This window comes from Esox lucius, chromosome 11, assembly GCF_011004845.1.
Source record: "Esox lucius isolate fEsoLuc1 chromosome 11, fEsoLuc1.pri, whole genome shotgun sequence".
NCBI lineage: Eukaryota > Metazoa > Chordata > Actinopteri > Esociformes > Esocidae > Esox > Esox lucius.
This window is the reverse complement of record NC_047579.1, coordinates 36,125,828-36,148,155: the sequence shown is the minus strand read 5'-3', so window position 1 is coordinate 36,148,155 and position 22,328 is coordinate 36,125,828. Positions and strand designations below refer to the sequence as shown.

The 22,328-nt window shown below is 46.8% G+C and overlaps 1 protein-coding gene across 1 annotated transcript in view; it reads left to right on the top strand.

Moving 5' to 3' along the window:
- The first annotated feature begins 3,133 nt into the window (after positions 1-3,133).
- Positions 3,134-22,328, top strand: part of abcc1 (ATP-binding cassette, sub-family C (CFTR/MRP), member 1) — a 43,433-nt gene continuing 24,238 nt past the window's right edge. The window contains exons 1-17 of the mRNA XM_029123157.2: positions 3,134-3,290; positions 5,830-6,006; positions 8,399-8,542; positions 9,406-9,543; positions 9,840-9,965; positions 12,284-12,345; positions 12,506-12,637; positions 12,804-13,031; positions 14,940-15,117; positions 15,404-15,565; positions 15,786-15,944; positions 16,493-16,630; positions 16,728-16,874; positions 18,271-18,358; positions 18,508-18,577; positions 21,378-21,504; positions 21,716-21,892. Of these exons, the coding sequence (XP_028978990.2) occupies positions 3,243-3,290; positions 5,830-6,006; positions 8,399-8,542; positions 9,406-9,543; positions 9,840-9,965; positions 12,284-12,345; positions 12,506-12,637; positions 12,804-13,031; positions 14,940-15,117; positions 15,404-15,565; positions 15,786-15,944; positions 16,493-16,630; positions 16,728-16,874; positions 18,271-18,358; positions 18,508-18,577; positions 21,378-21,504; positions 21,716-21,892 (2,301 nt within the window). The 5' untranslated portion in view covers positions 3,134-3,242. The remainder of the gene's footprint in view (positions 3,291-5,829; positions 6,007-8,398; positions 8,543-9,405; positions 9,544-9,839; positions 9,966-12,283; positions 12,346-12,505; positions 12,638-12,803; positions 13,032-14,939; positions 15,118-15,403; positions 15,566-15,785; positions 15,945-16,492; positions 16,631-16,727; positions 16,875-18,270; positions 18,359-18,507; positions 18,578-21,377; positions 21,505-21,715; positions 21,893-22,328) is intronic.

Below are 22,328 nucleotides of genomic sequence, written 5' to 3'. Positions count from 1 at the left end.
TTTTATGGGTTATTAAAAAGTGCCGGGGGGAAAGATATATGGACATTTTCGCTGAAAGACCAGTGGGTTGGATTCGAACTCACACCACCCCAGAAACCGATCGGAGTATTAACTTCAAAAATAATAATGTGTGTGTGTGTGTTTGTCTGTGTGTGTGTGTGTGTGTGTGTGTGTGTGTGTGTGAGAGAGAGAGAGACAGAGACAGAGGGAAACAGAGTACATACAGGATAAATTCAGTACATAGATATTTATTAGCCACAGTTGGCTTGATAGGATGACCTGGGGAAGAGTTATGTGGGAGACCAAGCCATGAATGCGTCATTGGAAGCAGGGGAAGATTACAGTATGTAGCTATGTCAGTATGACCACCATTCGAACAGGACACCAGGGTTAATCCTCCTACTGTCTTGACCCCTTCAACATCCCATCAGAAAGACAGTGCCTAAATGTACCCATTCCCTGCCCTGGGGCATTGGGATCTCCTCCGGAAATAGCCTGCAATAAATTATTTAATCGTGTAGTTTGGCTTGTGTACTTTATCCACATGACTACAGAACCTGGCACTCCAAAACCACTTCTAGCAGTGTCTGAAATCCCATTCAGGGATCAACCTTGCTTAGCCCAACATCGCTTAGGCCCAACCCGGCTTAGCCCATCACTGCTTAGCCCGACCTGGCCTAGCCCAACCCTGTTTAGCCCAACACTGCTTAGCCCAGCCCGCTTGTTCCAATCCCGCTTAGCTAGTCGGCCATGGAATGTAGGCCGCTGGATACCCATTAACCCAAATAAGTGACAAGAATTCATAGCCCGATATGGGCAGAGCCAAAGCAGACATTTCACGGAGCATTGTCTATTTCCACCACCACCTGTGGTCATCTCTGCGGGCCTGGGCTAAGCCACAAGTAAGGCTCAAAATTGCATCCCATCTATCCAAGGGTTTCTTATTTTGATGGTTACCTGTGTCAACATTGTCTCTCCTTGTGGGTTTATCCAAATGATCAGACTAAACCTGCAGGAGGACCAAACCTTTTATGGGAGAGGCAGCGGGGGAGTGGGGCCACATCCCAAACGGCACACTATTCCCTGCATAGCACACTACACCTAGGCCAGACTAGTGCATGGTTTGGGGAATAGGGTTCCATTTGGAACACCACTCCTTATATGGATGAGACAGCCGCCTGGAGGAATGGGTAGTTTATTGGACCACACCAGCAGACACACACAACTTGTTCTTTGTGTAGTCCACTACTTATCACTGGGGTCCACAGGAAAATGTACCCTTTGCACCCCTCGCCCTATGGAGTTCACACATTTCGACCGGGGGGCCCTGCAGTGTGTCCCACTTCATTGATTTGTTGAAGTGACGAGGAGGTGCCAAGCCAGCAGTCCCGGCCCAAGGCTGCTGTTGATGAACACGATATCAGGGGAGCCGCGCAGCAACATTCCCACAGTTTTTAAATAGACCTGCATGCGTGCTACAGGCGATCCGTTCAGTGCCCACTTCCACGTTGTAAAATAATAAGCAAAGTCAACACACACCACACTCACACACATATATTTTCCTATCTTTGTGGGGATAAAACCTTAAAACTAACCCTTCATTCTAACTCCAACTCCTGAACTAAATTCTAACTTACACCCTAACCTGAATCCCTAAGCCGGAAATGCCTTTCTCCTTATGGGAACCGGCTAGGTTGAATTTTCTTTGTTTTACTACTTTAATTTCTGGTCCTAAAAAGTATAGTAAAACAAGGACACACACACATAAAGAAAATGCATTGCCTAGCTTTCCCTGCAACAGGGAAACATTGAAACACTGAAATATGATGTGAAAAATAGGTCAGCATGACCTGGACGTGTTATCAGGCATATGCACACTCATGCACATACACACACAAATAGATTTTTTATCCTATCCCCTAAGCCTAACTGCAATCCATTATCATTACACTAACCTTAACCTAACCCCTTAACCTCAATAACCTAACCTAATGCCTAAACCTAACCCCAATTTTTATACAAATCCCAATTGTATGTTTTACTATAAATCAAACCCCTAAACCTGAAAAAGGCCTTTATCTTATCAGGACCACAAGAAATATTGACAAGACTGAATTGTCAAGTTATAAACAAAAATAATAATTATAAGAAGATTTTACTAAGAAAACAGGGATGTAAGCAAATGTGTGCAGACAATTTCAGCTCGTGAGGGTAGCATGGGGTAAATGCCCCAACTAAGATAAATGTCTCATTTCTGACACAAACTTTTCTGACAGCAAAGTTTGAAAACATTGTGTATGTGGAGGTGGCCATTCCAGAAGATCAATATATTTCAGTCCAAAGCCTTCCTTTATTGAACCTGTTCAGGTCAAAATATACATGAATGGATAATACATTTTATTACATATAATTAATATGAAATAAATTAGTATATTATTTTAAGTGTGCTATAATGCTATTTCCAATCATGAATAATAAGTATACTACAATTTTAAATAAGTGTGGTCCATTTCAACAAATGGTCAATCATCAAGGGGGAGGGGGCATTTTGGCCCAACAAATTGACTTAAAGGATCATTAGTGTAGAATCCTGCCTCAAACATTAACGAGACTGAATTTAAATAATAACCAAACTTGTCTTCTCTTCCCTTACCGAACAAGACTGGAATAGTTATGCTAGAACAGGGAAGAAGAATATAGTATACAGCACCCAAAGTCCAAGTGATTTATTGCTTTGACCTTTGGCAGGTGCATCTGTGTGAAAGGATTATCCAAATCATTTTGGATGGTTATTAATTTATGACGGGTGGTAACAGTTGTTTATTCCGGGGTTTCGTGTCACCTGCTGTACCTTCCCTCCCTAACCGGACACAAAACATTTTTCGGGTAAAAATTATTTACCCGAAAATCTATTTGATAGAATTACTTGAAATGTGTTAATGACGCAAAGGATATTTTTATTCTCTCAAGTCTATTAGTACCCAAAGAACATTTTTACTTAACATTAATCGTGACATGGTGTTTTTTTTAAAAGAATTAAGGACGTAGTGTCTTAACCCATGTTACCCTACTTTAGGGGGAACTTTGTGTTGCATTAACTGTTTTTATTGGGTGAGTTGTAGTGCCCCCTAGAGGTAAGCGATCTTGTTTTCAGGAGCTCAATCAGAAGAGGGTTATGAAACCAAAGCAAAGTGGCAGCGCGGTTTACCAAAATTATCAAAGGACAACTTGAAAGACGGTGAATGGATTTAGGCAGGTTTTGCAGTGTGGACGGTTCTGACCCGTTTTGGGTAAGCCAGCTCGTTATTTTACTAGCAGTTTAACGCCAGCTACAAGGTTTACGCTTGTTGTCTTGTTTGCCATTAGCGGCTTTGCCAACTGTCTGCCTGTGTACTACTGTACATAATACCGCATGGGTTAGCAAGGCCGTCTTAATTATACCGGTTTTTAGAATGTCATATGATACGCTAAGTTAATATTCTAGCAATGCTTAATAATGTGTGATGGGGTTTGAGACGTTCTGGTGATATGTTACCATTTTTGACATGTATTCACTGTTGCGAAGTTCTGGCTAGCCAGCAAGCTAGCTAACAGCTTTACAGTAATAGAGCTAAATTACTGTACACCATCTATTTGTATTTAAAGTAAATGTAAGCTAGGTGACGTTAGCTTACCCGGAAAGCATTCCGGCTCTAACTCACTCTGAAGCAGCTACTTTACCAATGTAGTACTAGTAGCTACATTTAAGTCTCTCACCACTTCTCTACTGACTGTATTGACTTTATTTCAAGCCATCAGATGGCAAGTCTCTCCTGCTAGTTAAAAGTATTTTAAGTCCCAAAAAAATCACAAACCGATTAGCTTTTCCAATACTGTTTTGTTTATTTGAACGTGCCGTCAGATGTATGCATACCTCTAATAGCGCCAAGCATCACGCAGATATGTTCTCTAATAACTATAAACCAAGTGGAATCCAACCAAACAAGTTATGACACCTAACACCTCAGACACCGTCTAAAAATTTAATCTATCTGCTGTCATAACTTGTCATGCTACCTAACGAGCAACCAGCCAGCTGTCCTGGTTAGATAGCGTTTTGTTTTTGAGCTCATCATGGCCTGGGTGTGAGAGATCCATTTTACTCTGCGGCTAATAACAGGGTGAAGGCCTAATTACTGTTCAGGCTAGTCTCCCTAGGTGCAGACAGGTTGCCTTGCCTCCTATTATCTTTAGGTCTGTGATTTTTTTTTTTTTTTTTACTCCATGTTAGACACAATAACATGCAACCCGGCAGTCAACCCTTATGACCTCCGAAGTTACCCTTTCGGGAACGTGTGTAACTGCTAGTTTTTCACCCCACAGCCTTGTATTCTTAAGGTTTTTTGTTTTTAACTCCAAGACTCATTGAACCAAACACATTCCAAAGGGGAAGGAAGGTGCGGAAGCCAAGGGTATTGAAATTGAGTGTTTTTCCAAAGTCTCTGGAATGTTCAATAGTCTCTGTGAGTACCTTGGACTTGGTTGTTTGGTGGCATCCATGGTCAAATTGATTAAGCAGTAGTGTTGTTTTAGTGTTAACATGCTCAGTATGACTTGGGAGAAAATTTAGGCTTGCTGTCATAACACAATTGAAAATGAGCTGTGTCAGGGTTATGACAGTGTCAACCACGCCCATGAATGCAGGATTTTGTTTGAGTGTTATTGTCAAGTGATACAGCAAGAAAACACCAGGCTAAGTAGCCTGGATTAGGAACAGAGAGGAAAGTGAGAAAGCGGATTATTCAAGAGCTTTTCCAGTTGTGTGTGTGTGTGTGTGTGTGTGTGTGTGTGTGTGAAGCACCTTGGCAACCTGCAAGTGGTCTCCTTTGTGCTAAAGCAGGAATTCTTATGTGCACATTGTTAAAAACGTACCTCTTCATTTACTGAAGCTGCTATGGTTGACTCACATACAAACACAAAGAAATACTAGTTGAATAAGTCAGGTGTTGGCCAGTGATGAATGTCACCATAGGCTGTGTCTTCTATCATTGTAGTGTACTAACCGAGGTCAGTCTAGAGCTTTATACCGGGACCCCCTTCCCTATTTAGTGATCTGCTTTATACCGGGACCCCCTTCCCTATTTAGTGATCTGCTTTATACCGGGACCCCCTTCCCTATTTAGTGATCTGCTTTAGACCGGGGCCCTCTTCCCTATTTAGTGCTCTGCTTTAGACCGGGGCCCTCTTCCCTATTTAGTGATCTGCTTTATACCTGGGCCCTCTTCCCTATTTAGTGCTCTGCTTTAGACTGGGGCCCTCTTCCCTATTTAGTGCTCTGCTTTAGACCGGGGCCCTCTTCCCTATTTAGTGCTCTGCTTTAGACCGGGGCCCTCTTCCCTATTTAGTGATCTGCTTTATACCTGGGCCCTCTTCCCTATTTAGTGCTCTGCTTTAGACCGGGGCCCTCTTCCCTATTTAGTGCTCTGCTTTAGACCGGGGCCCTCTTCCCTATTTAGTGCTCTGCTTTAGACCGGGGCCCTCTTCCCTATTTAGTGATCTGCTTTATACCTGGGCCCTCTTCCCTATTTAGTGCTCTGCTTTAGACCGGGGCCCTCTTCCCTATTTAGTGCTCTGCTTTAGACCGGGGCCCTCTTCCCTATTTAGTGCTCTGCTTTAGACCGGGGCCCTCTTCCCTATTTAGTGATCTGCAGAATAGGCTAGAATGCGTCATGGGCCCCACTCTCCTGCTGTTTTGGCCACCGCCTCCTTATTGAAGCTACATTACCTTGTTGACAATAGAAGCTGTCACTCAACCGTTTGACCCTCCCACCCCCACTCCCTTCCCTACAGGACTGGAACCGGACGTGGCACTCTGAGAACCCGGACCTGACCCAGTGCTTCCAGAACACAGTGCTAGTATGGCTCCCCTGTCTCTACCTCTGGCTGTGTGCCCCGATCTACGTCCTGTACCTCAAAAGCCACAACCGGGGGTACATTTGCATGACTCACCTCAACAAGGCCAAAACCGTGAGTCCTGTGCAGTGGATTAGGTTGTGCAGTGGTTAGGTTATAAAATGCAAATCAATTTATAACATTTTTGACATGTTTTTCTGGATTTTTTGTTTTGTTATTCTGTCCCTCACTGTTCAGATATACCTACCATTAAAATTATAGACTGATCATTTCTTTGTCATTGGGGCAAATGTACAAAATCAGAAGGGTATCAAATAATGGACAGCTGTCCAAAAGACGACCATTGACACCTTGCACAAGAAGGGCAAGACACAAAAGGTCATAGCTAAAGAGGCTGGCTGTTCACAGAGCTCTGTGTCCAAGCACATTAATAGAGAGGCGAGGGAAGGAAAAGATGTGGTAGAAAAAAGTGTACAAGCAATAGGGATAACCACACCCTGGAGAGGATTGTGAAACAAAACCCATTCAAAAATGGGGAGATTCACAAAGAGTGGACTGCAGCTGGAGTCAGTGCTTCAAGAACCACCACGCACAGACGTATGCAAGACATGGGTTTCAGCTGTCGCATTCCTTGTGTCAAGCCACTCTTGAACAAGACACAGCGTCAGAAGCGTCTCGCCTGGGCTAAAGACAACTCCGCAGCAGTCCAGTCCTTTTTATGTTCTCTGATGAAAGTACATTTTGCATTTCCTTTGGAAATCAAGGTCCCAGAGTCTGGAGGAAGAGAGGAGAGGCACATAATCCAGTGTAAAGTTTCCACAGTCAATGATGGTTTGGGGTGCCATGTCATCTGCTGGTGTTGGTCCGCTGTGTTTTCTGAGGTCCAAGGTAAACGCAGCCGTCTACCAGGAAGCTTTAGAGCACTTCATGCTTCCTGCTGCTGACCAACTTTATGGAGATGCAGATTTCATTTTCCAACAGGACTTGGCACCTGCACGCAGTGCCAAAGCTACCAGTACCTGGTTTAAGGACCATGGTATCCCTGTTCTTAATTGGCCAGCAAACTCGCCTGACCTTAACCCTATAGGAAATCTATGGGGTATTGTGAAGAGGAAGATGCGATATGCCAGACCCAACAATGCAGAACAGCTGAATGCCACTATCAGAGCAACCCGGGCTCTCATAACACCTGAGCAGTGCCACAGTCTGATCGACTCCATGCCACGCCGCATTGCTGCAGTAATTCAGGCAAAAGGAGCCCCAACTAAGTATTGAGTGCTGTACATGCTCATACTTTTCAGTTGGCCAACATTTCAAAAAATCCTTTTTTGTATTGGTCTTAAGTAATATTCACATTTTCCAAGATACTGAATTTGGGATTTTCATTAGTTGTCAGTTATAATCATCACAATTAAAAGAAATAAACATTTGAAATATATCAGTCTCTGTGCAATGAATGAATATAATATACAAGTTTCACTTTTTGAATGGAATTACTGAAATAAATCAACTTTTTGATGATATTCTAATTATATGACCAGCACCTGTATACATGGATTTACAATCCGAGTAGACGTTTACAGTATCAGTGTAGCTGGTCTACATTCAGGGGAATATGTAGATTGTACTGCGGTCTTGTCTTGTTGAGGACTGTCTGGCACGCCACAGTTTTTTTTTTTTTAGGTGCAGTTTACGTTTAACATGCCCTTGCCAAGGTTATTTTTACTTCATCCAGGTAGGAATGTGAATCTTTGCGTGAGCACACATTGACACACACACACACACATGCAAGAAAACTGTTTATAGCATTTCATCCTTGAAAATAAGTGCATTTCTTGTTTTGAGAAAAACATCCTCACAGCACAAACCCCCTTCCTTATTGTCTAATTTAGACAGTGTTGTAATGGTACCCCCTGGTTCCAGGTCAATACCAGCGCTTTATGCAAGCTGAGGGTTCTAAAGAAGGGTGCTGTGTAGCAAATAGTGGTCCATTTGGGACTTTGTCTGTTGGAGGGTGTGTCAGTGGGAGACTGGGTCCTAAACACCCCCTTCCGTAGTGTTAACAACTGTTTCCATGGCCCTGGCCCGTGGTCGACCAAGGAGCAAGGCTTTTTGGTGGGTGTGGGCGTGTCTCTGGGAGGGCTGGTCAGAGCATCACAGATTACTAAATTAGTCTCCCTCCCTCCCCTCTCTGTCTCCCTCTCCTCCTCTCCACCCCACCCCTCCTCTCCGTCTCCCTCCCCTCTCCTTCTCTCCACCCCACTCCTCCTCTCCGTCTCCCTCCCCTCTCCTTCTCTCCACCCCACTCCTCCTCTCCGTCTCTCTCCCCTCTCCTTCTCTCCACCCCACTCCTCCTCTCCGTCTCCCTCCCCTCTCCTTCTCTCCACCCCACTCCTCCTCTCCGTCTCCCTCCCCTCTCCTTCTCTCCACCCCACTCCTCCTCTCCGTCTCCCTCCCCTCTCCTTCTCTCCACCCCACTCCTCCGTCTCTCTCCCCTCTCCTCCAGGCGGTGGGTTTTCTACTGTGGATCGTCTGCTGGGCAGATGTTTTTTACTCTTTCTGGGAAAAAAGCCAAGACGGCGGCGGCTGCAGCCCGTACACCCAGGCACCGGTGTTCCTGGTCAGCCCCACCATGCTCGGCATCACCATGGTAACAGCCAACTCAGGGGTTCCTCTGCGTCTGAGAGGGGTTTTAAAACGTGGGAGTGACGACAGTCAAGGTCAGCTAGCAGGAACTTGTCTGTTGGCAGGGAAGAGAAAAGGTTGCTGTTTTAAAGCTGAGTCAGTGCTGTTTTACACACATCCCTGTGATTTCAAAACCAACTTAACATGCTGTGTAGATGTGGTCAATAGGACGAGACCCAACGTAAATGCTGTGTGGAATTGGTCCAGGGGACGAGACCCAACCTAATGCTGTGTGGATGTGGCCAATAGGATGAGACCCAACGTAATGCTGTGTGGATGTGGCCAATAGGATGAGACCCAACGTAATTCTTTGTGGATGTGATCAATAGAATTAAACCCAACTTAATATTATGTGGATGTGATCAATAGAATTAAACCCAACTTAATATTATGTGGATGTGATCAATAGAATTAAACCCAACTTAATATTATGTGGATGTGATCAATAGAATTAAACCCAACTTAATATTATGTGGATGTGATCAATAGAATTAAACCCAACTTAATATTATGTGGATGTGATCAATAGAATTAAACCCAACTTAATATTATGTGGATGTGATCAATAGAATTAAACCCAACTTAATATTATGTGGATGTGATCAATAGAATTAAACCCAACTTAATATTATGTGGATGTGATCAATAGAATTAAACCCAACTTAATATTATGTGGATGTGATCAATAGAATTAAACCCAACTTAATATTATGTGGATGTGATCAATAGGTCAGGTGGTCGTGGGTGAGTGGGATGACAACAGCTCTGTGTATAATACATAGGAATTTCAGTTAGTGAGAGGTCTGTGTTCGGTGTGTGTCCCTCCAGCTGCTAGCCACCCTGCTGACACAGTACGAGAGGTTGAAAGGGGTCCAGTCTTCAGGGGTGATGCTGAACTTCTGGTTGGTGGCCATCCTTTGTGCCACCGTCACCTTCAGGTCCAAGATCATACAGGCCATCCGGGAGGTGAGAGTGTGTTGTGTTTTTGTCAGACACGCAGTTATCCATGTTTTCCACAAACCTGTGGGACTAGAGACACACACACACTTTTTGTATTTTATTTATTTAGGATATTTGCTCTTTTATTTCAGTAGTTTTTGGAATGTCATGCATGCAGCAGTAAAAGAGTTCTCAGTCGCACCTGGTAAAATAACAGGAAACAAGGTGTTTGATTGGCTGGTCCATACCTTGTTTCCTGTTCACATGGTGAATGAAGCTCCGCCCACTAAACCGTATGTTTAAACGTGTCTCCTGCTCCCCAGCCGTTGACGGTGTGCATGTTTAGATACACCACCTTCTACACCTACTACACCCTCCTGCTGGTGTCCCTGGTCCTGTCAGCCATCCCTGACCAGCCGCCACTGTTCTCACAGGCCTCCCGAGATGCCGTGAGTACATCCGCACACATGCATGTCTCTGTCTGTCTTGTCGGTTGTCTGTGGACACACTTTGTTCAGCTGAATTACTACTGTGTCTGCCTGGGCGTGTTGGAAAATCCTGCTTGCTGGGTCTAAAAATAAATGTTGTGTCAGTGATTATCGTGCTATGTATTTGTGGGTGTTTAGTGAATGCCAGCTGTGTTTATGAACACATGTTGTCTGGGTTATCGTGTAACCACAGGCTTCCCAGCGATCAGTGTGTTGTTTTGTTGGCCGCCCTCAATGAAAGGACACACACACACACATCTACGAATAACAACACACGTACTGTCTGTGTCAACAGTCAACTCACAGATCAATAACTCAGCATGACACAGTCCTATATCATTAAATAATGAAGTTCAACTCTTGGATTGTTGTCTTGCCTCCAGCACATTGGCTGTAAATGATACAGTGATTGTGGTGTCAGACCGTCACATGTGTAAAAAAATACCAGCACTTTTTCTACATGTTAGCTAAAATAATACACTGGCTGTTTTTTATTCATGAACAGCCATTGTGGATGCTATAAGACTGTGTTTTTCAACCCTGCTCCTGGAGGCCCCCTGCCCTGCATATTTTAGATCTCTCTCTGCCCTCCCATACCTGAAGTAGCTCATCAAGGACTTGATAATGAGCTGATCATTTGAATCAGGTGTGATAGAGCAGGGAGAGATCTAAAACATGCAGGGCAGGGGGCATCCCGGAGCTGGGTTGAAAAACACTGCTATAAGAAATTACTGGTCGATATGACATTTATGGTTGTTTAATTAATTTAATATCTCCCCTTTATGGTGATTTAGTTGTCGGTAGGAATGGGCACGAATATTTGAATATCCAAGTTAATTTAGTATCCGAGTCCTTGTGTGTGTATTCAATTTAGCCCCACTTTTCTTTTTCATGGCCTACAGTATCTCACAGAAGTGAGTACACGCCTCACATTTTTGTAAATATTTGATTATATCTTTTCATGTGACAACACTGAGGAAATGACACTTTGCTACAATGTAAAGTAGTGAGTGTACAGCTTGTATAACACTGTACATTTGCTGTTCCCTCAAAATAACACAACACACAGCCATTAATGTCTAAACCGCTGGCAACAAAAGTGAGTACACCCCTAAGTGAAAATGTCAAAATTGGGCCCAAAGTGTCAATGTTTTGTGTGGCCACCATTATTTTCCAGTGGTCGTCTTGGAGGTGTGTTTGGGGTCATTATCATATTGGAATACTGCCCTACAAGGGAGGGGATCATGCTCCGCTTCAGTATGTCACAGTACATGTTGGCATTCATGGTTCCCTCAGTGAACTGTAGCTCCCCAGTGTCAGCAGCACTCATGCAGCCCCAGACCATGACACTCCCACTACCATGCTTGACTGTAGGCAAGACACATTTGTCTTTGTACTCCTCACCTGGTTGCCGCCACACACGCTTGACACCATCTGAACCAAATAAGTTTATTTTGGTCTCATCAGACTACAGGACATGGTTCCAGTAATCCATGTCCTTAGTCTGCTTGTCTTCAGCAACCGTTTGTGGGCTTTCTTGTGCATCATCTTTAGAAGAGGCTTCCTTCTGGGACGACAGCCATGCAGACCAATTTGATGCAGTGTGCGACGTATGGTCTGAGCACTGACAGGCTGACACCCCACCCCTTCAATCTCCGCTGCTGGCAGCACTCAAACGTCTATTTCCCAAAGACAACCTCTGGGTATAACGCTGAGAATGTGCACTCAACCTGTCCTGTTAAACCGCTTTATGGTCTTGGCCACCGTGCTGCAGCTCAGTTTCAGGCAATCTTCTTATAGCCTAGGCCATCTTTATGTAGAGCATCAGTTCTTTTTTTCAGATCCTCAGAGAGTTCTTTGCCATGAGGTGCCATGTTGAACTTCCAGTGACCAGTATGAGGGAGTGTGAGAGCGATGACACCAAATTTAACACCTGCTTCCCATTCACAGCGGAGACCTTGTAACACTAACAAGTCACATGACACCGGGGAGCGAAAATGGCTAATTGGGTGCAATTTGGACATTTTCACTTAGGGGTGTACTCACTTTTGTTGCCAGCGGTTTAGACATTAATGGCTGTGTGAGTTATTTTGAGGGGACAGCAAATGTACAGTGTTATACAAGTGTCATTTCCTCAGTGTTGGCACATGAAAGATAAAATAAAATAAAGGTGGTTGAGACTGCAGTAAACAAAAAGCAAAAAGCATATAGCTGGCTATCTAAGCTAACCAGCTTTTTAGACTCCTCATCCAATAAACTCAGTGTTGATTCTGTTTCAGAATCCCTGCCCTGAGATTGGAGCTTCCTTCCTGTCTAGAATCAGCTTCTGGTGGATCACTGGGTGAGACGGGAGCCAATGGGGAACAAGGATATGAGGGCGTCAGCCAATGGGGACCCTGTCTGAAAACCAATGTTTTGCTTCTCTACCTCTTACCCTCTTCCCCTTTTTCACATTCTCTTCTGGGCCCCCCCCCCCCTCTTCCTGCCCCTCCCAACTTCAGCCTGATGATAACCGGTTACAAGCGCCCGCTGGAACAGAAGGATCTGTGGTGTCTGAACTCAGAGGACCGCTCCCAGAGGGTTGTCCCTCAGCTCGTACGACGCTGGAACAATGAGTGCCTGAAGGTCAAAAGGTCAGGACAGCCGAACATGCTTTTGCAACTCTGCACACATGCATACACGAATGTGTGCAAAGCAAGAAAAAAAACCCTCTTTCCTCCTTCCCTGTATTTTCCTCTCTCCGCTTCCTTGTCTTCCTCTTTCCCTCCCTGTCTCTCTGTTTTCCATTTTTTCCCTCAGACCTGAGGAGAAGATGTTGTACTCCCCAAAGAAAGCCCCTCGGGGAGAGAGGAAGGATGGGCAGCCCATTGAGGAGTCGGAGATCCTGATTACCAATATCTCTCAAAAGAGTGCAGAGCCCTCTCTGTTCTGGGCCCTCTGCCTGACCTTCGGCCCTTACTTCCTCATCTCATCGCTCTACAAGATCATCCAGGACATTCTGATGTTTGTCGGACCCGAGATCCTCCGGTAGGGAACAGACTACTCCCTTCCGTTTCTTCTGTTTTTAATGCGTGTTATTAGGAATGTTGTGAAAGGACGAAGAGTGTTGAAAGGGCAGTTGGGCCAGACTCAATCCACTGGGCCACCTTTGGCCACTTCCTCTTCTTTCCTACTCCCCACCCTTGTCTTCCCTCCTCAGACACTCTCTGGGAGTCTTTTCTCACCCACATCTTCTCCCCTGCCCTCTCCTCTCTCTTCCCTCTGCCTATCAGTTTACATGTTGTTGGAGACAGTTTGATCCCATTCCTGTAGAGACACTCAAGTTCTCAGCCATCGCAGGGTTGTTATTAAAGCTCAGGATCAGCGTTGTTTTTAACCAAAGGTCTAGGTTCAGATTACCTCGGCGCCTCAACCTGGTCTCATCTGGGCCTGGATAGGTTTTGTGGGACAGCTTTCTGCTGGCAGGTTCTGTGTTAATATCAGTCGATCCAGCTAGGGCCACTCAATGCAATGCATTTACTCTGGATGAAACAGCTGGCATTGTGATGAGGATGATGATGATGGTAATAATGTTAATATAATAATACGTTTAATGCTTACTAATATTGTTATTAATAATGATAATGTTGTTATTGATAATGATAGTGTTATTGACACTTTTTATGCCACTTATAGTAATTGTAGTAAAACCGTAAAAGCCCTCTGGGCCGAGGTGACCTACGTTCTGGTGGACCATCCACAGGTCTTCCTTTTTGGCGCCGTCATACTTTTGAACCCACATACTTGTTTCCATGATCCTCGTTTCCATGATCCTCAGTGCCTTTCAATGGCGTTAAACAGCAGACGGGCCTTTACAACGCAAAGACCTGTCTAGATTGGGCGTTCATGCTGGCATCGGCGATGGAGTCAGACTGGCGAGCAGAACACCCCTAGGACCCCCTAGTTCAGACACGTAGCTGTCAGGTTGAACTGGTTCTGTTGTCCCAGAACAGCGGTCATGTCCAACATGGCGTCCTGTTCCCAGCTGGGCCGTGGGACATCAAACGTGTTAAAGGGAGGCCTTTAAGGGCTGCTAGTGCTCGTGCCCTTTCACCCGGGCTGCAGGAAACAAGCCCTTATCCTGAAGGCCCTTTCTCATGCACTACATTGGAGCCCCATATGGGGGGCCCCGGTCTAAAGTAGCAGACTAAATAGATAAGTCGTCGTTCGGGACTTGCTCATGGTTTGTTTACCGGACCCTGTGTTACGTACTCCCCTTGGGTGGTTCTCGTCTGAGGTGGAGACATAGTTACCCGTGCTAGCGCACAAGATGACAAGGTGTGGACCGCGCAGAGGTGTGCAGAGGGGTGCAACCAATTAAATAAGACAGGACAGTCAGAAGTTATGGGTATCCCCACCCTGGGGCGGTTTAGTTACTAAGTAAACAAAACCATAACACACCCATTTACAGGAACAACCATCCCACCAAAACACAATAGACACAATAGGGAAGGTAGGAGAAGGGACTTAGGGAACGGGGTCCAATCAATGAAAACAATAAAAAGGTCCCTACGCTTCTACACCTCTAATCTTTCCTAACCCGGTCTAGTCCCTAACCAGCTTTCCTAGCTCTTACCAAAACACATGGGTGACTCCCGCCCAGCTGACCTAGTGTGTATAACAAAGGGTTATCTACGTGCAGAAGTAGACCCATGGGCAGCACTATCTTTCCCTTCTCCAGGAACCAGGCAGGGTTGTTAAAAGAGCTGTCATTATGGTAATTGTATTGCCCTGACAACCTGTAACCTGAACTCTCTCTCTCTCTGGAATTTTTTTGGAGCCCTGTTTTATCGTGTCCACTTGCACTTTTGACTTAACAGGCAGCCTCCCAAAGGGTTGCCGTTCTGTTGCAGTACCTGGTGTTGGAGACTGACCCCTGACTTCTCTCCGACGCAGGTTGCTAATCCAGTTTGTGAATGACTCCAACGCTCCCTCATGGCAGGGCTACTTCTACACGGCCCTGCTGTTTGTCTGCACCTGTTTCCAGACGCTCATCCTGCAGAAGTATTTCCACGTGTGTTTCACCACGGGGATGAGGCTTCGAACCGCTATCGTCGGAGCCGTCTACAGGAAGGTAGGTTTCATCATCCGCAGTCGGCTGTGTTTGTCAGCCTCGGCTGTGTTTGTCAGTGGTTCCCCCTACTGGACAACTGCTAAGAATGCATTTCCAAATTAGGCTTTTGATTAAGGTAATGCTTAATCAATTGAATGTTTCGCCATCGCGTAGAATCCCTCACAGATGTTTGACTGTTGTTAATGTGTTGCTGATCGCCATCCGATCCCTTTCTGACATTTAAGTTGTGATTGTGTCCCATGTCTTTTTTTTTCTTTTTAAACCCTGACCTCCTCACCCCCCCCAGGCGCTGGTGATCAGTAATGCTGCGAGACGCACGTCCACCGTGGGGGAGATCGTCAATCTGATGTCGGTCGATGCCCAGCGCTTCATGGACCTCATCACCTACATCAACATGATATGGTCTGCCCCTCTGCAGGTCGTTCTGGCCCTGTACTTCTTATGGCAGGTACGGCACAAATAAATCAGCAAACCATGACAGTCCCCTGCTATTGGGATCAAAGAGTTTAATAGAAAACAAAGACGCCCCTCCTATTTCCTGTGGCTTGTATGGACCATGCCAGTCATTAGACCACAGCGAATGAACTTAGACCTTTTTCAACCTTAAATTTTGAGAATATCAGTCAGGACTTCACCCAAGTCATTTTGCCCTGGCATTTCCTGGTCAGAACCTGGGTCCATCCGTGCTGGCAGGGGTGGCTGTGATGGTCTTGATGGTGCCCATCAACGCTGTCATCGCCATGAAGACCAAAACATACCAGGTGGCCCAGATGAAGAGCAAAGACAATCGCATCAAGTTGATGAACGAGCTTCTCAACGGGATCAAGGTGCCTAATCAATTCGTATAGTTTAACTGTTGTTTAAATGCAGAGTTTTGGGTGACACTGTCTCACTGCACTACACTATCACAGAATTGACAGAAGCTCTGGGATTCCAATTGGCAAGTATATCTGGGACACTTGTGTGTGTCTTCGGGTTGAAATGTACAACCCTCAATTTGGGTAAGGCAGCTACTCAGACCATTGTCAATGCAAACTTTAGTATTAGCAATGTTAGCAAACATTATCAGGCTAGTTAAAATTGTAATGGTTTAACATTTGTCAGGAACTCGACACTTTTGAGGACCTATTTCCCAGCCTATCACGTCATATATGTTTCTGCATGTTTTATTTCTCTTGAAATCGATCAATTTAGGAAGTTCCAATCCAACTAAAATTCCAAATCTAGTTCCATAATTTTTCTTTGAGAAAGCGTTGATGGCAAATTGGTTTCCTGTATTTCCAGAAGTAACTTTTACTTGAGCATGTGTAACAAGGTTTTTAAATACATTTCAAGTAAAACCTGAACCTAATGTTAAACTGAACTGTCACCTAAGGTGCTGAAACTCTATGCATGGGAAGTGGCCTTTAAAGACAAGGTGTCCGCCATCAGAGAAAGCGAGCTACAAGTCCTCAAGAAGGCTGCTTACCTGGGAGCGGTATCCACCTTCACCTGGGTCTGTGCCCCCTTTCTGGTAAGTATAAAGTGTGCGTGCGGGTGTGCGTGCGTGCGTGTGGGTGGGCAGTGATAGTTACTCACCATGTGTCTGTCTCTTCCCTCCCATCCTCTAGGTGGCGCTGTCTACATTTGCAGTGTACGTGATGATAGACGAGCGGAATGTCCTGGATGCTCAGAAGGCGTTCGTGTCTCTGGCTCTATTCAACATCCTGCGTTTCCCTCTCAACATGCTACCCATGGTCATCAGTAGCATGGTTCAGGTCTGGTCAGCAAATCAGTCGACCAGTAAAATTAATCTCAATGTGTCTACAATCCACCACTGTATTCATCTTAAAATATTAACAAATCTACAGTACCAGTCAAAAGTTTGGACGCACTTATTCGTTAAGTGTTTTCAAACTTTTGACTAACTCTGTACCAATCAATCATTGTATTCATTTATTTTTAAAACAACAAATCAATCAACAAATCAATCACTGTATTAACATAGCGATGTATCAGTCAAGCATTCAGTTTAACAATTAATCTACAGGAAAGCAATTAATCAGTGAACCAAGTGACTAACCAGTGGATGCTGATCAATCGGATCTGAGCTGGTTGATTGATGAACATGCATGTGGTCTTTATCAGCAGCATGGTACAGTGCTGAGGATCGCCATGCATCTCTACCACACACACACACGGATTAATCTTGGCTGCCAGTATAAACACATCCTATGCTACACACACACACACACACACACACACACGCACTGCTATGCTGTATGGATCGTAGCACACAACTGTACTGTGCTGCTGGTGACCAAGGATAATATATTGACTGTCCTGTCTCTCTGCTTGCTAAGGTTAGGATTAGGTTTAGTATACGTTTAAGGTTAGGATAAAGGTTAGGTTTAGTAAATGTCACTGATTGTGCATCTGCAGAAACACTTTTGGGACTCCAAATAAAGGGTTACCAAACAACGAATGGAGCTGTATGAGTGCTACAATTTGTCCAGTAAGAGCAGAGCGACGTTTTTGAGCAGGAAAATGTTTGTTGTCCCCGCCAGAACAGTTCCCCAATGACCCATGTCCGGCTGACCTTGAACACCACCGACAGTGCAAACTGAGACCAGGGCCTTGCAAATATCCCTGTGTCCAAGTACAAACCTCAAGTTCACATGGATAAGAGTTCCTGCCTGACTAGTTGGTTTCATCTGTCAGGTCGACCAGTGCACGCTCCTAAGTTGAGAAATATACAAGCACGTAATGAATTGTAGGCGCAGAACTATTTTGGGTATTATTAATGAGAATTAGCAGCTGCTGCCAACGATAAATACATTTTTAGCATTGAGGATTTAAAGGGGCAATATGTATGATTTTTACTGTACTGCTTGCCACGCAAACCGTTTAAGAGCGTGTGCTACCAAAATGCTAGTCCTGTAGAACCGTCGGTGGTTCCGCGCCACACCGCCAGCACACCGGCAACAGACCGCTGCGTCATGTGACTTGGCTGGTGTGTTGCGTTCACACCCGTCTTAAGTCAGCAATGGGGTTGTGCAGTAACTCAACTGTGGTTTTGATTGGTGATGTGACAATGTACTCATCCCCCATCTTTCCCATCTCTCTCTGTTCATTTTCCCCTCTTCCTCTCATCTAATCCCTCCATCTTCCCAGGCCAGTGTATCTATGAAGCGTCTGCGTGTTTTTCTGTCCCATGAAGAGTTGCAGGAGGACAGTGTGGAGCGCAAGGTTATAGCAGGCTGTAAGACACACACACACACAAACACATCCAGATGTAAGGTCAACTCAGCCTCTGTAGCAGGTGCTATTTGATGGGCAAGCCTTTGATGAGGCTTTAATGGGATTTGTTGATCTTTTTCTCTCCTGCCTCCACCTCTCCCTGGTTCCCAGGCTCTGACAGTATCTCCATTGACGACGGGTCTTTCAGCTGGTCTAGAAACGACTCTCCGACTTTGAAGAGGTACAGTAGGGCTCAGACAGTGTGCTGGATCTGTATCCGTGTCCACTTTGGACGTTGTTTCATGTCAGCTGTTGTTGAACACCGTGTCCTACTTGCGTGGTGTAGACGCACACACCCTAACTCTCTCAACTCAATCCACATTTAAAGGGCTTTTCAGAATTAGGAATGTTTGCATTATCTTACCGTGAAAGTAAAATAAAAAAGCTTAAGAAAAACAGACTAATAAATAACAAGGCAAAGGAAAATAAACAATCGGAAAGTAAATGCTAAAACATTTCAAATGTCATATCATTAGAGGGTAGCAGTATTGTAGCAATGTGCAAGTAGTTATTGAATAATGAATGGCAAAAAGTAAGTAGAAATAAATATGGATTATGATATATCTGAGACCAGATCGTTCTCATGGGCCCCTTATGTCTGAGACCAGATCGTCCTCATGGGGCCCTTATATCTAAGACCAGATCGTTCTCATTGGACCTATATATCTGACACCAGATCGTTCTCATAGGGCCCTTATGTCTGAGACCAGATCGTTCTCATAGGGCCCCTTATGTCTGAGACCAGATCGTTCTCATGGGCCCCTTATGTCTGAGACCAGATCGTCCTCATGGGGCCCTTATATCTAAGACCAGATCGTTCTCATAGGACCTATATATCTGACACCAGATCGTTCTCATAGGGCCCTTATGTCTGAGACCAGATCGTTCTCATAGGGCCCCTTATGTCTGAGACCAGATCGTTCTCATGGGCCCCTTATGTCTGAGACCAGATCGTCCTCATGGGGCCCTTATATCTAAGACCAGATCGTTCTCATAGGGCCCTTATGTCTGAGACCAAATCGTTCTCATAGGGCCCTTATGTCTGAGACCAGATCTTCTCATAGGGCCCTTATGTCTGAGACCCATATGGGGGAGTGCTGCAGATGTTTCCAGGTTTGTTGACAGTTCATTAGTCGTAATTTTGAAAGAAGTGTGGCTCAGTGCCCTGTCTCACCTCCCTGTGTCTCACCTCCCTGTGTCTCACCTCCCTGTGTCTCACCTCCCTGTGTCTCACCTCCCTGTGTCTCACCTCCCTGTGTCTCACCTCCCTGTGTGTCACCTCCCTGTGTCTCACCTCCCTGTGTCTCACCTTCCTCTCTCCCGGTGTCTCACCTCCCGGTGTCTCACCGGTGTCCCAGCTTCCTCTCTCCCTGGCCCCACCTCCATGTGCCCCACCTCCCTGTGTCTCACGGGTGTCTCAGCTCCCTCTCTCCCTGTGCCCCACCTCCCTGTGTCTCAGCGGTGTCTCAGCTCCCTTTCTCCCTGTGCCCCACCTCCCGGTGTCTCACCTCCCTCTCTCCCGGTGTCTCACCTCCCTCTCTCCCGGTGTCTCAACTCCCTTTGTCTCAGCTCCCTCTTTCCCTGTGCCCCACCTCCCCGGTGTCTCAGCTCCCTCTCTCCCGGTGTCTCACCTCCCCGGTGTCTCAGCTCCCTCTCTCCCAGTGTCTCACCCCCATTTGTCTCAGCTCCCTCTTTCCCTGTGCCCCACCTCCCGGTGTCTCAGCTCCCTCTCTCCCGGTGTCTCACCTCCCCGGTGTCTCAGCTCCCTCTCTCCCGGTGTCTCAGCTCCCGGTGTCTCAGCTCCCGGTGTCTCAGCTCCCGGTGTCTCAGCTCCCTCTCTCCCGGTGTCTCAGCTCCCTGTGTCTCAGCTCCCTCTTTCCCTGTGACCCACCTACCTGTGTCTCAGCTCCCTCTCTCACAGTGTCTCACCTCCATTTGTCTCAGCTCCCTATTTCCCTGTGCCCCACCTACGTGTCTCACCTCCCGATGACTCAGCTCCCTCTCTCCCTGTGCCCCACCTCCCTGTGTCTCAGCGGTGTCTCAGCTCCCTCTCTCCATGTGCCCCACCTCCCTGTGTCTCAGCGGTGTCTCAGCTCCCTCTCTCCATGTGCCCCACCTCCCTGTGTCTCAGCGGTGTCTCAGCTCCCTCCCTCCCTGTGCCCCACCTCCCTGTGTCTCAGCTGTGTCTCAGCTCCCTCTCTCCATGTGCCCCACCTCCCTGTGTCTCAGCGGTGTCTCAGCTCCCTCTCTCCATGTGCCCCACCTCCCTGTGTCTCAGCGGTGTCTCAGCTCCCTCTCTCCATGTGCCCCACCTCCCTGTGTCTCAGCGGTGTCTCAGCTCCCTCTCTCCATGTGCCCCACCTCCCTGTGTCTCAGCGGTGTCTCAGCTCCCTCTCTCCATGTGCCCCACCTCCCTGTGTCTCAGCGGTGTCTCAGCTCCCTCTCTCCATGTGCCCCACCTCCCTGTGTCTCAGCGGTGTCTCAGCTCCCTCTCTCCATGTGCCCCACCTCCCTGTGTCTCAGCGGTGTCTCAGCTCCCTCCCTCCCTGTGCCCCACCTCCCTGTGTCTCAGCTGTGTCTCAGCTCCCTCTCTCCATGTGCCCCACCTCCCTGTGTCTCAGCGGTGTCTCAGCTCCCTCTCTCCATGTGCCCCACCTCCCTGTGTCTCAGCGGTGTCTCAGCTCCCTCTCTCCATGTGCCCCACCTCCCTGTGTCTCAGCGGTGTCTCAGCTCCCTCTCTCCATGTGCCCCACCTCCCTGTGTCTCAGCGGTGTCTCAGCTCCCTCTCTCCATGTGCCCCACCTCCCTGTGTCTCAGCGGTGTCTACGCTCCCAGCCCCATGGGAAGAAGTCTGTGTGATTGGTCACAGTTTTACTGTGCACCTACAGTATTGATTTTATACATTAACTTAATAGTTTTCTGTCTCTTTCTGCTTCTGTCTCCCTCTGTTTCTATTCCTTTGTCCCTCCGTCCCTCTGCAGGCTGAGTGTGCGTATTCCGGATGGTTCTCTGGTTGCTGTTGTTGGACATGTTGGCTCAGGGAAATCCTCTCTGCTGTCTGCTCTACTGGGGGAGATGGAGAAACTAGAGGGATCTGTGTCTGTCAGGGTACGCATGCATGCACGCACACACAGAAAAATGATGTTCTCTGTTAAAGAGAAGCAGTCATGACTGTATACGACCTGTGCTATTACAGAGGCGCACTTAGTCATGTTTTATTTAAGGCTAACGTAAGAACTCTTCCCCACCCTCCCTTTCCACTCTTTTTATCGCCCTGACTCCCCTCCCTCCCTGTAACCCCCTCCCTCTCCCTCCCCAGGGCTCGGTGGCCTACGTACCTCAGCAGGCTTGGATCCAGAATGCCACCCTGAAAGACAACATCATGTTTGGTCAGGAGAGGAAGGAGAGCTGGTACCACAGAGTGGTGGAGGCCTGCGCCCTGCTGCCAGACCTGGAGATCCTGCCTGCTGGAGACGGCACCGAGATCGGGGAGAAGGTGAGCGCGGGGTGATTGTTGGAAGTGGTGAGGACCGGAGGGGGTTTGATGGAGGTGGTGAGGACAGGAGGGGGTTTGATGGAGGTGGTGAGGGACAGGAGGGGGTTTGATGGAGGTGGGTGGAGGTGAGGACAGGAGGGGGTTTGATGGAGGTGGTGAGGACAGGAGGGGGTTTGATGGAGGTGGTGAGGACAGGAGGGGGTTTGATGGAGGTGGTGAGGACAGGAGGGGGTTTGATGGAGGTGGTGAGGACAGGAGGGGGTTTGATGGAGGTGGTGAGGACAGGAGGGGGTTTGATGGAGGTGGTGAGGACAGGAGGGGGTTTGATGGAGGTGGTGAGGACAGGAGGGGGTTTGATGGAGGTGGTGAGGACAGGAGGGGGTTTGATGGAGGTGGTGAGGACAGGAGGGGGTTTGATGGAGGTGGTGAGGGACAG